Source organism: Rana temporaria, chromosome 5 (genome assembly GCF_905171775.1).
Source record: "Rana temporaria chromosome 5, aRanTem1.1, whole genome shotgun sequence".
Taxonomy (NCBI): domain Eukaryota; kingdom Metazoa; phylum Chordata; class Amphibia; order Anura; family Ranidae; genus Rana; species Rana temporaria.
Genome location: NC_053493.1, coordinates 339619598 through 339637381, shown reverse-complemented (window position 1 = coordinate 339637381; position 17784 = coordinate 339619598). Strand labels below are relative to the sequence as shown.

Here is a 17784-nt window from a genome sequence, read left to right as displayed (position 1 = left end):
CTGGTCTGATACTTCTGGAAAAATAAAACGTTTTAATGAGACAGGGGTTTTATACCATCTGGTTAAGATCTTGTAACCTCCCTCCTGGTATCTAGTAGCTAAAGAGGCCTTGTGTGTGAAAGAGAAGATTTTTGTTTTCTGAGTCTCTAAAAATTTAGTCCCCAAATCTCTTTCCCATGCTTGTATGAATGGTAGTTCTTTAGGGGCTTCCGACTCTACCAACAGGCTATACATTAAAGACAGACCATGTCTCAGCGATTCTCCCTTTAGGCATATTTCCTTAAACCCTGAGAGCTCTCTAGTCGAACTAACTTGTGGATTCATTGCTCTAATAGCAGCTTTCAATTGTATTTGTCTCAATGGGTCCAATTCTCTTTTAAGTACCACCTCCATCTCTCCCCTATTTGCCCTTTGCTTGTCACTATCAAAATGTATTAACCTACTCATTCCTAAGCGTCCTAAACTATTGAAATGTAAGTCTGTAAGACCTAACTGAAACCTAGGGTTCCCCAAAACCGGTACGAGTGGGCTTAGATGTTACGAAATTTTAGTTTTCCTGAACTTCCTTTTTATAACTCGAATTGTGGCGGCTTTTGTAGTGTGTTTTTTCACCTCTTGTGGAATATCTACCACTTGAATCCACGCCATTCCCTCCAAAAGGATCTTTGTGATTTTTTGCTCCATGAGAATAGATGGTTTGGCCTTCTGATGAGCACACCACTCTACCACCCTTAATAAATGAGCTGCCTCGTAATATCCCATTGGGTCTGGTAGGCCCACCCCCCCCCTTTCCTTTGGTAGCGTCAAGATATCTCGTCGTAATCTCGCTGATTTTCCTGCCCAGATGAACTTCGCAAATCTTTTCTTCTTCAATGACGCTTCCTCCTGCTGTAATGACGGGTGTGTGGTGCGCAACGATTGGAAGACCGGGCCCCTGCTGGTAAAAGAGCTGCAAGAAGATAGCCTAGAAGCCCGGGAGAAGGAAGACGGCACCAGAGAGCAAAAGAAGAGACCCCCAAAGTCGGAAGAAGACCCCTGGAGCTGCCTAATAAATGACTTTTAAAACCTGTGTAGTGTGTTTTTTTTCCCTACAGGTGAATGGGTAGGGGTACGATGTACCCCATACTCATTCACATAGGGTGATGGGTCCGGGATCTGGGGGCCAACTTATTAAAGGGGGCTCCCGGGTTCTGATAAGCTCCCCACCTGCAACCCCGACAACCAACGGCCAGGGTTGTCGGGAAGAGGCCCTTGTCCCCATCAACATGGGGACAAGGTGCTTTGGGGTGGGGGGGCCGCAGGGCGCCCCCCTGCCCCAAAGCACCCACCCTGGTAGGGTTCAGGGGGCGCTCGTTCGTCCCCACCCCCTTTCCTGACCGGTCTGCGTGCTCGGATAAGGGTCTGGTATGGATTTTTTGGCGTAGGGCTTCCCCTTAAAATCAATAGCAGACCTAAGGACCTGGTATGCTCTTGGAGGGGGAACCCATGCCGTTTTTTTTTTAATTTGGCGTGGAGTTCCCCCTCAAGATTCATACCATACACAGTGCCTGGTTTTGGAAGGAATCCAAGTCGGATCCCCGTTCAATAGCGTGCGGGAGCTAACCGCAACCGCAGCTAACCGCAACGGCAGCTAACCGCACTGTACAAATGCAGCTGATCGCTGTGCCTGGAGTCTTGGATTTCAGCAGAAAATAAACATGCTTTTAACTGCGGCAGAACAGCCGTCCGTGTGAAAGGGGCCTTAGGCTGGCAATACACAGCGATCTGATGGATAAGGCTTGAGCAGTCTGACCTTTGTAGGCAGTTTAGGAAACACTGAGCTATCTATTTAACCTGCAGAGATAAAATAAACAACACCATATCCTTGTAATCTAATTTCCATTGGTGATGCAGAATATGAATTGCTTCTAAAGCAATAATGTAGAGATTCCCAAATCATTAGAACATTATTTTATCCAAATGTACTTGCCATATGCTGTTGCTATCTTTATAAATCACTGTGTAGCGAGACAACTTTTGGCCCAATAGCAGTCTCATGATTTACCAAACAATAGTTACACCCTTGATTGTGCCGAATTATATCACACAGGTTTTTTTTTTTTTTTTGTCTGTGAGAATGGCTTGTTTTAACTTCTCTGTCCTTTTTTTATGACTACATACAAGTTAATGTAGGTGTCATTAAGTCTGTAGAGGATTCCTTTACCTAAAATGACAAAAAGAATAATTTTATATATGTATATTTTCCAATAGGTCAAAGTTGGAGAACAAACTGCCACTGGAGCTGGGCCCAATAAGAAGACAGCAAAGCGAAATGCTGCAGAAGCCATGCTGTTGCAGCTTGGCTATAAAGCTTCAACCCCAGTTGCAGAGAGCAGTGCAAAGGTAATAATATCAAAGAAAACTGAAGTGTATATATAAATGTAATACATTATATTAGAATAGATAAAAATATATAAAGGGAAAAAAAAGGTAACTCTAAGCATATAAAAGTACTAAAAAGGTGCTGTTCCGCAATACATAGCAGTGGTAGAAATAGTTGTTTGCTTAACTGCATAATATCACATTGATCTAATTCTGGTTTGATACTTGTTTCTAATTTTCACTTACCTGGTGAATGCAGACCCCCTTTAATGCAGATTTTACATAATTGATATAGTATCTGGTGATGTTGGTTATTGCAGTTAGACGATCGCTCCCTATATCTGGCTCTGGCCTTTGTATGGACATGTTGTAGATGCCCAAACTCACACCTGTAACACTATTCCCATATTACACAGGACTGATAATATCTTCCCCATATTAACCATAGATTGGGCAATATTGGATATTATCCCTACACTCAGTGATGTATCTTCCTTGTGAGACAAATTGGGCCTATGCCATCACCGCCTACTCCCCCTTATTATACATGAATCCACTAAAGCGCTGTACAAGTAAATTGGACATTCTTGCATTTTCTTGCTTCTCACACCACTTATCTTCCTTCCAAGTAATCTGCTGCTCTCCACACTAAAATTAACACTTCCAGGAGTTTTAGTTTCCATGATCCTCAGCAGCTTTCACTGGTTCCTCTTACTGATATTCATGTAACTACTGTATCCTGTAAAGTGGTGGAGGCCAGTTAAAAGAACCAGCGAGAGCTTCAGGAACCATGGAAAACGACACACCTAGAAGTGTTGGTTTCAGTGTATACTTCAGCTAAAGATTGCTTGGCATCAGAGAGGAGTTCTGCATGGGCAGCAGGATATGTCCTGGCTTCTTTTAATACAACACAGAAACTTCTACACATAACGACAGGGTTGTTTAAACCGAAAGCAAACAAAAGTAGTTTAGAGCGGAACTTCACATAACAGGGGAAGTTCCACTTGTCCTCCTTTTCTACCTTTTCTCCTTTCTAGAAGTTAATTTTTTTTCCAGGGAGGGGATGTACTTAGTTTTGACAGGTGCCCTCGCCCACTTCTGCTCAGATTACCTAGTTCAGCCCCCTCCCTGCCTGCAACCTCCTGGAATATGTCCCAGGTCCCAAAAGGCTACAGGTCCATTCAGAAAGCACAGCGCAATATGCTCGGTGGGGAGCTAGCTGTGAGCCAGTAGGAAGTCACAGCTGACTTCCCCCAATCAAGATGGCGGCTATGGAGACCCAAGACTGGTGAAGAACTGGCCTGGGTGATGACAGCACTAGATCCCTAGGATGGTAAATACCAGTTTATTAAAAGTCAGCAGCTTCAGTATTTGTAGCTGCAGACTTTTATTTTTGGTTGTGGGCTGTGTGGGGAGCTAGCCCAGCTGTCAAAACACAATGATTACTGCTAGCAGGTTTAGCCGTCGGCAGTAATTGCATGCCAAAAATCAAACGGGCAGGTTGTAACATCGATCGACTTGATTACAATCAGCCTGCCCATATGTGGTCCGAAAATTTGGCAGGTCCCTGCTGAACTGGCAGAATTGTGATTCATGTATGGCCTGCGTAACTGTCTAGAGCCCCTTACGCAGGTGATGGTTGAACCACTTGTTGTGGCCGTGTCTATGTGACCAACATAACATTATGGGTAATATCCTTCTGTTGTATTACTGGACAGTACAGGAAGTCAGCTGTATGTAGGGTTGCCACCTCATCCCTTTAAAACAGAACACATATGAATTACACAGGTTCTGTGGCTGATTTAATGCAGGTAAGGCACCAAATGAGTCTAATTACCACCTTAATTAGCCACAGAACCTGTGTAATTCATATGTGTTTTAAAGGGATGAGGTGGCAACCCTAGCTGTATGGGATAATATTACTTTTGTCAACACCAACTTTGTTTTAAGGCTCTCCTTTTTTTATAATCTATTGAAGTGGTTACGTGTTTCAACACAAATTTTGTTAACACCTCCATTACAAAAAACTGATTTTGAAAAGCATGTATTGTTGTTTCTTTCATTAAATACTTTTATTAAAGCTTGGCTAAAGGGTGGCCATATAGTCTTAGCAAATGATTTGTACACCAAACAAATGATCTTTCTTTAAAGCACATATACTGTACACACACATTTGTATCCTACAAGCATGTATTCCTATGTGCCCAGCACCCCAAATTAGGTTTTGGCATTAAAAAGGTTAGTACCTGATTTGAGGAGTTCTTTAATAAAAGTTTAGATTAGCTGAAATGTTAATGTTATGATTAGCTTGTGTGTTGCAGTGTTAGGCCGCATACACACGATCGGTTAAACCGATCAGAACGGTCTGATGGACCGTTTTCATCGGTCCAAACCGATCGGGTGTGGGCGCCATCGGTTATTTATCCATCGGTTAAAAAAAAGCCAACTTGTTTTAAATTTAACCGATGGATTCCTAACCGATAGTTAAAAAACGATTGTTAGTAGGCACAACCATCAGTTATAAATCCACGCATGCTCAGAATCAAGTCGACGCATGCTTGGAAGCATTGAACTTCGTTTTTTTCAGCATGTCGTTGTGTTTTATGTCACCTCGTTCTAACACGAACGTTTTTTTAACAGATGGTGTGTAGGCACGACTGACCATCAGTCAGCTTCATCGGTTAACTGATGAAAACGGTCCATCAGACCGTTCTCATCGGATGGACCGATCGTGTGTACAGGGCTTAACAGTGTTGGACCTGAACTGCAAAGTGCTCTCTGTTATAGAGAATATTTAGAAATGTTAATTGTGCCTAAGCAGTATCATGAAAAATTTACCGTTTTTTTTCTTGAATTACTCCTAAAAATTAGCAGTGTATTGTTATTTGAGGGTGCCTATAGCCTCATAACTATGTATCTGCAGTCTGAAAGGCGTCTTGCAAGATTTGCCAATATTATTACTTAAATCTTTGCTGTATTCTTCTCCCTATTTGTTTCATTCATCCTGTGGATCCGTTCTTCCTTTAGGTGTCATGCTAATTTTTAAAGTGTATTTTCAGTATTACAGTAACATTTTGGAAAACCCCAACTCGGTGTGATCTGTCCGAATAGCTGGGCTGGGGACTGGCTGATTCTAGTTCTCATTAACATACAATATAGCTTCTAAAACTTTTAACTCTTTAACACAGATAGTGTTCGAATAGTACAAATGAAGAGATATCTGCCGGTGTTCCGTAAGATATGGCTACCCGTCAGAAAGTGACGTTTCGTCGCTGCCATCTTGCTACACTCCGCCATAGTAAGGATACACTGAGAAGGGGTAAGCGGACATCTAGTTACACCCACCAGGTGTAAACAGAATTTATATAGTGAAATACAGTACTTACAACTCCGTCTTACTGTTTAGATGTTGTATTTCAAAAGCTCCGGCAAGCGTGCTCATCTCACAGGTTTGTCAATCTGACAGACGTTCGCTGCTTTTAAAAATCAACATGTAAACATTCACACTGAGTTCTTAGTACTGTATTTCACTATATAAACTCAGTTTACTGTAAAAATAATGTGTAAAATGCAAAACATTGGTGGGTGTAACAAGAGGTTCGCTTACCCCCTTCTCAATCTACTCTTACTGTGGAGAAGTGCGGGGTGTAGCAAGATGGCGGCGTTGAAACGTCACTTCCGTTACACTTTCTGACGGGTCGCCTAATCTGATGAAACACCTGCATAGACAGGGTTATTTAGGTTGAATAAAGGCCTCTCAGCCACCTCATAACACGGAGAATAAAGTAGCATTTTTCTTTGCTGGAAGTTCCAGAAAAGAGCATCTAAAAATGTAAAGTAGGTATTATCCCAATTTGGTTGCAAAAGTGGAAATACCTTTTAAATATTACTCCACCAGTAACCATTGGAGGAAATGCCAAATAAAGCCCTGCTTGCTCCTCTACCAAAATGGCTGTCTCCATACAAAGAAGGTGCAGAATAAGGCACGAGGAGTCAATAGGAGGAAAAAACACCTGAAAGGAGCATGCAGTCAATACTGATGACAAGTCTTTTGCCCTCTGCTTGTCTATTTTGGGGATAGTTTGCACTGCGTAGGTCTTTTTTAAGGGTTGCTTTTAAGAGTTAGGATACCTGTACCTTCAGTGCTTTGAGTCCCTGACCCAGAACAAGCATGTAGCTAGTGAAATCAGAGTATGTTCTGTATACTTGTTTTGGGTCAGTGACTCAAAGTATTTTGAAGCAGAGGGTCATGGTAATACAGTGATTTACATTCTAAGAAGGTGGTTCAACAATGGGCAATGAGGAACACTGCCAACAGAAACCAGTGGAGTAAGGGTTGACTTTACCAGATCATTTACTGTGTTTTATGTAACTATTCTTTCAGCGCAATTGTATACCTTTTTATTGACTTTTGTTAACAGTGGTTATTACAGTTCTATAGCTTGATGGGACTTGTTTTGCCTTTCTTGCAGCACGGAGAAGTTCAAGGCTGGGGAGATGGAGGGTCTGGGACATCTGACCAAACTAGCAGTAAGTATTTTCCTACACACTGTTGAAAGGGATTGTGTACAAGTTGATTTCAGGTAATCTAGTTACTTGTGGTGAAAATTATTCTGTATAGTGCAATTTAAAGTACACATGTGCCTTAAAGCGGAGGTTCCATTACAAAAAAAAAAAAAAATTAAAAGTCAGCAGCTCCTAACACTGGAGCTGCTTACTTTTAATAAGGACACTTACCTGTCCTAGCTGCCAGCGATGTCTGGCCCCGCCGAGGCCGATCCTCGATCCTGGCAGCTCCAAGCGTCACCATCCACAGTAAGGGAAACAGGCAGTGAGGCCGTACGGCTTCACTGCCCATTTCCTACTGCGCATTCGCGAGCAGTGCGGCGCTTTGTGAATAGGCCGGCTGCTTTCTGGGACACGCACAGTTTCCAGAATGCAGCGCGTCCCATTCACAAGAAGACACCGAGTGTAGGAGGAGGAAGAGAATCCACCGCGGAGGATGAAGAGGCAGATTCGGCACTTCCGCATAGCAACAGCTAATTAGGGTAAGTAAAAAGAAACATTTATTTTATTTATTTATTTATTCATTTTAGATTTTTGGTGGAAACATTTTTTTCAGGTGGAACCTCCACTTTAAGAAAAACATATTTCTGGTTAGACAGTGAAATTGCATTTGAAATATCTACAGCACATCTTTTTGCAGATTGCTTCTGTATTTGTGTATTAAATGTAAAGGCCTGACATTTTTAAATCTTTAAATTTCTCCGTGCTTTTATCTATTGAATACACTTTTGTGTAAATAGATTGTTTCTGGATGTAATCTGTAGGTACAGAATTGTGGAGCAAGAAAGTAGAGGTCAACTTAAAGAAACGATATGCTGCAACATTTTTAGTTTTTAGTTTTTAGTTTAGCACAATAGATCTGTATATGAACAAATTGTGCTTAAATTGTTTTCATGTTGATTTTTAGGTATCTTTTATATTTAGTGATCCATAGTATTGCTGTTTTATCATTACTGTATAATATTTCTACACTGTAGTGGACATTGGCTAGGTTTTCAGGTTACCGTTACCCAACTTGACATTGGCCTAGGACATGCCAGATGTCTTCAGTTTTCTTATTTTGCCTCATTACGTTGGAATGTAAGTAAGTGTTACATAATGTGAGGACCTGCTGTGTCTGAGTCTGCTTAATATGCCAGCAGTACAAACTGTCTGCACACATAGTGTATGTATGTATTTTGTATTGCTTTTCAGCCAGATCGTGTGAATATAGTCTTTTGTCTATGGCAGCTTTAGTCATCAGTGTTTAACATGAAGTTGATTCAGTCATACTATTTCCTGCCCACCAAAAAAATATCAAATAACTATTGTCACTAAAATCTATTGTAACGTACACACACTCTAGAAGGGCAGAATCCATGTAACTAATCCTTAAGCCCTGTACACACGATCGGTTCGTCTGATGAAAACGGACCGATGGACCTTTTTCATAGGACGAACCGATCGTGTGTGGGCCCCGTCATTTTTTTCCCCATTGTTGAAAAAAAATAGAACCTGTTTTAAATTTTTCTTATGATAAAAAAAAACGATAGAAAAAAACTGTGAGGAAATCCATCGGTCAAAAATCCATGCATGCTCAGAATCAAGTCGACGCATGCTCGAAAGAATTGAACTTCATTTTTCTCAGCACGTTGTTGTGTTTTACGTCACCGCGTTCTGACACGATCGGATTTTTAACTTATGACTGATGAATGTCAGCTTCATCGGATATCTGATGAAAAAATCCATCGGTTCGTTTTCATCAGACTAACTGATCGTGTGTACAGAGCATTAGGGTTTTTGGAGATTAGTTTATCTAGTGGAAGCCTGAAATAACACAGAGAGAGCACATAAATGTTCCATGCCAGTATGGGTTTGCTGTGGATCAAGCGCAATGCAGCAGAACTAAACACATATCAAGTTTACCGCCAATGACTGACAATAATCAGTTAATTTCCTCCCATGCGTTTGTAGCACCTGGCCTCAGAAATAATCCTTTACCTATTGTAAAAGAAGGATACAGGAAGAGAAATGTTTAGTTCCAACCTGATATAGAGATTGCAAGTTAAAAATAACATTCACTAGTTTAGGAGGGAAGAGTGATAAATAGTGGTGTTGTATTTCAAATAAAGTTTACCCAGAACTATGGTTACCAGATTTTCAAAAAGAAATCCAGGGATACTCTATTTACAATGTATCCATTTGTAGCCACACCCATTAAACCACACCTCCCCATTTGTAGCAACAGCAACACCGTAATACCGGAATTAACCACGCCCACAAAATTATGCTCCCATGTTTTAACTCACCCTGAAATAATCGGTCACAGACTTTTGGCATACCCTCAGCCCTATGGACACAGAATCTTTCCTCTCCAGCATGGAGTTCTGTTTCATGAGTGGAGCACACCTTTCTTCTAATGGGAGCTCTGAGATGTGGTCAGGTCCTTTATTATAACGGGTGTGTGCACCTGTACTTTCAGCCTGTGGTCTCCTGCAAGACATGGACACTGAGTTGAATACTTCATCCCACCCAAAACGGTTAGGGCCCTTTCACACTAGCTGATCTCGTGAGTATCCTTTCCTTAAATATCCGCTTGCTCAGCGGGGATCGCTCCGTTGATCCCCACTGAGCCGGCAGATGACAGGGTGGTCCCTACACTGTGCTGGGACCGCCCTGCCAGATCTCTGCTCTTCTCTATGGGGGGATCGGTTGAACAAGGACCGTCTGTCCGTGTTCACCCGATCCGCAGAAGATTGGAAAAATAGGATTTTCCTCCATCTGCAGAATCGGACCATAGCGGGGACCGATGAGATCGGGTGTCAGCGGACACCCGCTATCCCATAGGGATACATGTATGTCCGTAATTCATCCAAAAATCCACAAGTGTGAAAGTGCCCTAAGGGCTAGTTTACACCACATGCAGTCCAGTGCATTTTTTTCTGCATCAAAAATGCATGGAAAGTAGGTTATATGGTGTCCAATAGCATAGTTCACACCAGTGCATTAGAGTTCCAGAAAAAAAAGTAGAACATGCTGCATTGTTCCTGCACTGGGCCGCACCTAAAACGCACCAAAAATGCACTGGAACACACATGTCCTTATTTCAGGTTAATAAGAATGAGGAGGAAATATAGCACTGGACTGCATCAAAGACGCACATGCAGAAACACATCTGGAAGGCATCCAGACTGCATTTCTATGGTGTGAACTGGCCCTTAGAATTCTCCAAACTCCAAAGCCCAATTCTGGAATGCCAAGACTCTAGAAAGCTGTAAAAGAAGTTTGCTCTATAGTTCGGAGTCCTGCACTCTGCATATGTGTGAACCCAGTGTCATTTCCATTTTCATAGTGATAGGACTTCGCACTATCACAGGGGATATGCGTACAAAATGTTAATCTTTCAATGGTGATTCAATGCGCCCTGAGCCTACCCAGTTGTGTGACCATAGCAAATTAATATTCGCTATAGTCTTCCTGATTTTTCTCCCGGCCAGTCAGGACGCGGGTCCTGAGACCCGATTGGCCAGGGAGTAAATTATTTGGTGGAAAGGGGATTATGGTGTGGGGTTGTTTTTCAGGGGTTGGGCTTGGCCCCTTTTTTCCAGTTAGGGGAACTCTTAACGCGTCAGCATACCAAGACATTTTGGAAAATGTCATGCTCCCAACTTTGTGGGAACAGTTTTGGGATGGTTCCTTCCTGTTCCAATATGACTGTGCAACAGTGCATAAAGCAAGATCCATAAAGACATGGGTGAGCGAGTTTGGGGTGGCGTAACTTGACTAGCCTGCACAGAGTCCCGACCTTAACCTGATAGAACACCTTTGGGATGATTTAGAGTGGAGACTGCGAGCCAGGCCTTCTCGTCCACATCAGTGTCTGACCTCACAAACTCTCTTCTGGAAAAATGGTCAAACATTCCCATAGACACACTCCTAAACCTTGCGGACAGCCTTCCCAAGAGTTATAGCTGTAAAGGGTGGTCCAACTCAATTTTGAACACTATGGACTAAGACTGGAATGCCATTAAAGTTCATGTGCGTGTAAAGGCAGGCGCCCCAATACTTTTGGCAATTTGGGCCCGGATTCAGATACATTTTCGTATCTATCGGCGGGCGTAACGTATCTCAGATACATTACGCCGCCGTAACGTGGGGCGCAAGTTCCGTATTCAGAAAGAACTTGCGCCCTAAGTTACGGCGGCGTAGTGTAAATGTGTCAGCGTAAGCCCGCCTAATTCAAATGTGGATGATGTGGGCGTGTTTTATTTAAATTACTTATGACCCCACGTATTTGACGTTTTTTACGAACGGCGCAAGCGCCGTCCGTGAACGTTTTCAAGTGCGCATGCTCCAAATTACGCCGCAAACTGTCAATGCTTTCGACGTGAACGTAACTTATGTACAGCCCTATTCGTAAACGACGTAAAATACGATGCTGTTCGTGTGTTTCCGACGTCCATACCTAACATGACTTACCCCTGCTTTATGAGGGGTAACTTTACGCTGGAAAAAGCCTTACGCAAACGACATAAAAAATGCGCCGGACGTACGTTTCTGAATCGGCGGATCTACCTAATTTGCATATTCCTCGCGTAAATCTACGGAAGCGCCACCTAGCGGCCAGCGTAAATATGCAGCCTAAGATACGACGGTGTAAGAGACTTACGCCGGTCAGATCTTAGGAAAATCTATGCGTAATAGATACGACCCCGCACACTCAGAGTTACGATGGCGTATCCGGAGATACGCTGTCGTAACTCGTTTCTGAATCCGGGCCATAGTGTTTATGGCTGGATAGGATATTTGAGCATCAAAAGGAATTATTTTCTCATTCAGGCTGTTCCTTAGCACATTCTTTTTTGTGCGTTTTTGCATGTGAAGTATTACACGAGAGCTTTTTTGGGACAGGATCATGTGTTTTTCGCTCATATACTTTTATTTTGAAAACTCTTAAAAATGTGCTTAACACTTTATTTTGTGCATTTTTTCCCCACATTGAAGTCAATGGGGTTCAAAATGGCCAGTTCTGCTTGAAAAGTAGCTTGTGTACCTTTTAAAACTTTAGACATTGAGTTACAGGACCCCAAATGCTCAAATATGAACAGTTGAAAAGCATGGAATTTGGCTTGTTGAGGGATTTGGAACTTCTAGGTGTGAATGGGGACAAATATCCAGCCACAGGTTTTGGCCAAAGAGCCCAACATTTGTTAAACCAGAAGTTAAAACAGGAAATTTGGGGTTTGCACTATTGGAAACGTATTTGTTCCAGATGAATGAATTAATCCTGTTCCTGTAATCGCACACTGACAACGGCAGAGAATGTTTGTTAGTATAAAGGAGGCTAAGGTGTGCTGTTTACTTATGCAAAGCTGTGATTAAAGCATTGTGCCAAAGTGTTTGCTGTTTAATCCCATTTACACCACACTTGTGTGCAGCATGTGAAATGGTAGCGAAAGTGATGATTTCAGCAACATTTTATTTACATTCATGATGGCAAATGTAGTCCAAATGTGTGTTTAATTGTGTTAATACTGGACCCTGGAATAGAACTGCAGATAATAAGGAATTTATATTGTTTTTCAGTGAGTGCATATTTCAAGTATTGGAGCAAAGTTACACCCCTTTCACACTGGGACGGTGAGTGCGTTGGCTATATTTTGCTGCGCTATTCGGCTGCTAGCAGGGCGCTTTTACCCCCTGCTAGCGGCTGAGAAGGGGTTAAAACCACCGCAAAGCGCCTCTACGGAGGCGCTTAGCCGAGGGTATAGCTGCGGTGCTAATTGATTTCAATGGGCAGGAGCGGTGGAGGAGCGTTATACACACCGCTCCAAAGATGCTGCTAGTAAGACTTTTTTTACCGTCCTGCTAGCGCACCACTCCAGTGTGAAAGCCCTCTGAGCTTTTACACTGGAGAGACAGCAGCGGCTGTTTCAGGACGCTTTTCAGGTGCTATTTTTTGCGTTATAGCGACTGCAAAGCGACCCAGTGTGAAAGGGGTCTTAGAAATAACTCATTAATAATGGCATTTTATAGGCGACAACAAAATGGAACACATAGTAAATGCTTAAAAATGATTACAAAGTATATCACTTATCAAAAATATAAATTATAATATTTTTTTTTATTAAAAAATATACTATAATTAAACTATTTTAGGGTACATAGATGCTTGTTAACAAATCCCTTGTGCATACAGTAGGTCTGTTACTTATCCTATACCAATTATGGTGAACCTTGGCACCCCAGATGTTTTGGAACTACATTTCCCATGATGCTCAACTACACTGCAGAGTGCATGAGCATCATGGGAAATGTAGTTCCAAAACATCTGGGGAGCCAAGGTTTGCCCTCACTGTCATCAGATAAACGTATGTAATTTTCTATTATATCTACTTGTACCGTCTAAAGTCCATTTCATTAGCCCAGCTTAACTCCTAGTTACATATTATCGGGACATTGGCACACTGCTACATTGGCATTCACAGCGTTAGTCGCCCTGTGTTTTATGCAAAAAAAATGTTTTAGCAAGATCCATTTAAATAAACTTATGTCATTGAAATTTTCAGTCACAAAATATAGCTAATGATTTTGTAACAAGTAGACTCTTCAATGCGTTTTACCATGTGCTTCTTCAGGAAGCAATACTACCCGTAGCTGCCTGAATACCCAAAAAGTGACTGCATCCGATAGCCCATCATTTTCTACCCGGCTCAGGAATCTGAAAACATTTAACTGTGTATATATATAAATATAGCTTGATGCAGACTTTTAAAATCACAAACAAAATCACAATCCCATGGATGTATTAAAAAATATATAATGTGCTCATGTAGAGAAAAAGTAATTTTATCCTAGTTCGGGTCTTAGAGTTTTTCAGTATAGTTTAAATGCAGTATTGAATACAGTATATTCGTAAACCCAGCATTAAAAGAATGCCATTACTCAACAACAGGAAACAAGATGTTACATAGCCATATTACATTTCTGAGCTATCAGAGTGACTGGGCTCTGATATAGAAAGAATGGACTGAGGAGTGGAAGAAACTCCAGAGAAAAGGGTATAGGCATAATACAGATCAAAAGGTTGGGCATGCATAAACAAAAAACAAAACAAAAGGAGAAGTAACACTGTGATCAAAAGATGTAGACTTGTAACTGAAACCTACCTAAAGTAGAAAAATTATCATAAAAAAGAACTCCAGGGAAAAAGTTTTCCTGACTTTTGCTGTGTACAAATAGGTTACCTCCAAGGATGGTTATCCTAGGTCCAGATACAGTATCTCACAAAAGTGAGTACACCCCCTCACATTTTATTATATCTTTTCATGTGACAACACTGAAGAAATTACACTTTGCTACAATGTAAAGTCGTGAGTGTACAGCTTGTATAACAGTGTCAATTTGCTGTCCCCTCAAAATAACTCAACACACCGCTATTAATGTCTAAACTGCTGGCAACAAAAGTGAGTACACCCCTAAGTGAAAATGTCCAAATTGGGCCCATTTTCCATCACCGGTGTTGTGTGACTCGTTAGTGTTACAAGGTCTCAGGTGTGAATGGGGAGCAGGTGTGTTACATTTGGTGTTACTGCTTTAACTCGCTCATACTGGTCATTGGAAGTTCAACATGGCACCTCATGGCAAAGAACTCTCTGAGGATCTGAAAAAATAATTGTTGCTTTACATAAAGATGGTCTAGGCTAAAAGAAGGTTGCCCAGACCCTGAAACTAGCTGCAGCATGGTGGCCAAGACCATACAGTGGTTAAAAAGGACAGGTTCCACTCGGAACAGGCCTCGCCATGGTTGACCACAGAAGTTGAGTGCACATGCTCAGCCTCGTGTCCAGAGGTCGTCTTTGGAAAATAGACCTATGAGTGCTGCCAGCATTGCTACAGAGGTTGAAGGGATGGGGGGGGGGGTTGGCCTGTCAGTGTTCAGACCCCACACTGCATCAAATTGGTCTGCATGACTGTTATCCCAGAAGGAAGCTTCTTCTAAAGATGATGCACAAGAAAGCCTGCAAACAGCTTGCTGAAGACAAGCAGACTAAGGACATGGATTACTGGAACCATGTCCTGTGGTCTGATGAGACCAAGATAAACTTATTTGGTTCAGATGGTGTCAAGCATGTGTGGCGGCAACCAGGTGATGAGTACCAAGGCGTGTGTCTTGCCTACAGTGAAGCATGGTGGTGGGAGTGTCATGGTCTGGGGCTGCATGAGTGCTTCTGCCACTGGGGAGCTACAGTTCATTAAGGGAATTATGAATGCCAACATGTACTGTCATATACTAAAGTAGAGCACGATCCCCCTCCCTTCGAAGACTGGGCCGCAGGGTAGTATTCCAACATAACGACCCCAAACACACATCCAAGATGACCACTGCCTTGCTAAAGAAGCTGAGGGTAAAGGTGATGGACTAGCCAAGCATGTCTCCAGACCTAAACCCTATTGAGCATCTGTGAGGCATCCTCAAACAAAAGGTGGAGGAGAGCAAGATCACTAACATCCACCAGCTCATTTATGTCGTCATGGAGGAGTGAAAGAGGACTCCGGTGGCAACCTGTGAAGCTCTGGTGAACTCCATGCCCAAGAGGGTTAAGGCAGTGCTGGAAAATTAACGGTGGCCACACAAAATATTGACACTTTGGGCCCAATTTGGACATTTTCACTTAGCGGTGTACTGACTTTTGTTGTCAGCGGTTTAGACAATTAATAGCTGTGTATTTAGTTATTTTTAGAGGACAGCAAATGTACACTTTTATACAAGCTGTACACTCACTACTTTACATTGTAGCAAAGTGTCATTTCGTCAGGGCTGTCACATGAAAAGATATAGTAAAATATTTACAAAAATGTGAGGGGTGTACTCACTTTTGTGAGATACTGTAGCTGCTGTTTTCATTAATGCTGAAACACTGAGATTCAGATTCAGAAAAATGTATTAATCTTAGCTGAACGTCCAGCATTGCGTACAGTGAACGTATCCTGATGTTTAACCGATACTCTTCTGGGGTTTCCCCGGCGTCCCTCCTGGCTCCTCCTCTTTGAGTGCCCCCACGGGAAAAGCCGCATTCCATGGTAACACTCGTGCAGCTGCGCTCCCGAGTCCTGCTGCTGCGTTCATGGACACAGACAGCAGGACTCGGCTCACCCCAACTCCTGTGTCACTGGATTTGACTGGGAGCGATTTGATTAGCGGGAGCAAATGGCTCCTGCTGCTATCAATCTATCCAATGAGAACCCGAGACAGCGGCTGGAGCTGCTATACTTGTGCCTGTCGCTACAACGATCTGGCTCAGGAAAGAAAAAGGGGGGCAGCTGCAGAGCAGAAGGTTTTTGTACCTTATTGCATAGAATACATTAAGGTGAAAAAACACAAGGGTATACAACTCATTTAAACAAAAAATCTTGACTTTAGAAAACACTGGTTTATTCTGTTTTTATTTTGCCCTCTTAAATCCCTCCTTTCCTCCCTCATTAGAATGCTAATTATGTTTTTAAATGAAACATTTCTGTTTCCATTACATACCTTACTTTAGACCCAGTGATGACATCACTATGAGTGAGTGAGTAACTTGTATAGCGCTACAAATGTGAAATATATCGCTTTTTGCATCCAGTGTCGTCCTGTGTCCTCAGAAGAGGTGGGTCTTAAGTTTTTTCCTGAAGGCCCGATGGTTTTATTCCATACGGATGTCTGTGGAATAAGCCGTGGTCCTTGCACTGCGAATCTTCGTTCTCCTTTAGATTTGTAGTAGGTCTTGGGGATGTGGAGGAGGTTTTGGTTAGTTGACCGGAGGGCACGATTAGGGGTGTAGTGTTTTATTTTCTCGCGTAGGTTTTGAGGAGCGTTTCCTTGTGTGCATTTGTGGGTGAGGCAGAGGGTCTTGAATGTAACCCGATCCTTCATAGCTAGCCAATGGGGTGATTGATTCCCACGTTTTTTTTTTCCCATTACCAGTCTGGCTGCTGTGTTCTGGACGACTTGTAGATACGAAATTTGGTATTTGGAAAGTCCGAGGTAGAGGGAGTTTGCGTAGTCGAGTTGGGAATTGATGATTGTTCCAAATTCTACTGCTGTGTCTCCTTCCGGGATGAAGGGGATGAGTCTATGCAGCAGGCGGAGAAGGTAGTGAGATCCTCTGACTACTGATCCTTTTTGTGCGTCCATAGTCATGTCAGAGTCAAAGATGACTCGGAGGCTTTTGACTTTGGTGCTAGGGATGATGGTTTGTCCAAGGATGGTGGGTGGTGTGCATGTTGTCCTACAGTTTTTCTTTCGGTTTGCGTGGAGAACAATAAGTTCTATTTGGATCTATTAGGTTTGAGGGAGCTCTCCGTCGTTCAATCATCGATCAATGAGAGGCAATTTTCTAGTGCGTGGTATTGGACTTTTTTGTTGGTGATGCGACGGTAAAGTTGAGTGTCATCAGCGTAGGAGTGATAGAGCAGGTCCTGTTTGCTGATGATTTTGAGGAGTGGGCAGAGGTAGGTGTTGAAGAGCACAGGCGACAGGGGTGATCCTTGAGGGACTCCGCATGTAATTGTACGCGCTTCCGAAGTGAAAGCTCCTAGTTTCACTGTCTGGGATCGATTTTCTAGGAAGGATGCGAACCAGGGTAGATCCGAGTTTGCGACTCCGGCTACTTCTGTGAGACTAGTGAGCAGAGTTTTGTGGTCTACTGTGTCGAAAGCTGCGCTGAGGTCCAGCAGCACCAGGAGACATGATTCTCCATCATCTGCTGCTTCAAGGGCATCATTCCAGATTTTGAAAAGTGCAGTTTCTGTCCCGTGGCCTGGGCGGAAACCAGATTGTTGTGGGTCCAAGAGTTTGTAGGTGTCCAAATGGAGTTGTAGCTTTTGTACTCCTGC

At 42.6% G+C, this 17784-nt stretch overlaps 1 protein-coding gene across 5 annotated transcripts in view; it reads left to right on the top strand.

The window, feature by feature from the left end:
• STAU2 (staufen double-stranded RNA binding protein 2) overlaps positions 1-17784 on the top strand; it is a 390310-nt gene that overhangs the window by 207437 nt on the left and 165089 nt on the right. For all 5 annotated transcript variants that reach the window (XM_040354430.1, XM_040354427.1, XM_040354428.1 and 2 more), the window contains 2 exons: positions 2251-2382; positions 6834-6891. In XM_040354430.1, coding sequence (XP_040210364.1) covers positions 2251-2382; positions 6834-6891 — 190 coding nt within the window. The remainder of the gene's footprint in view (positions 1-2250; positions 2383-6833; positions 6892-17784) is intronic.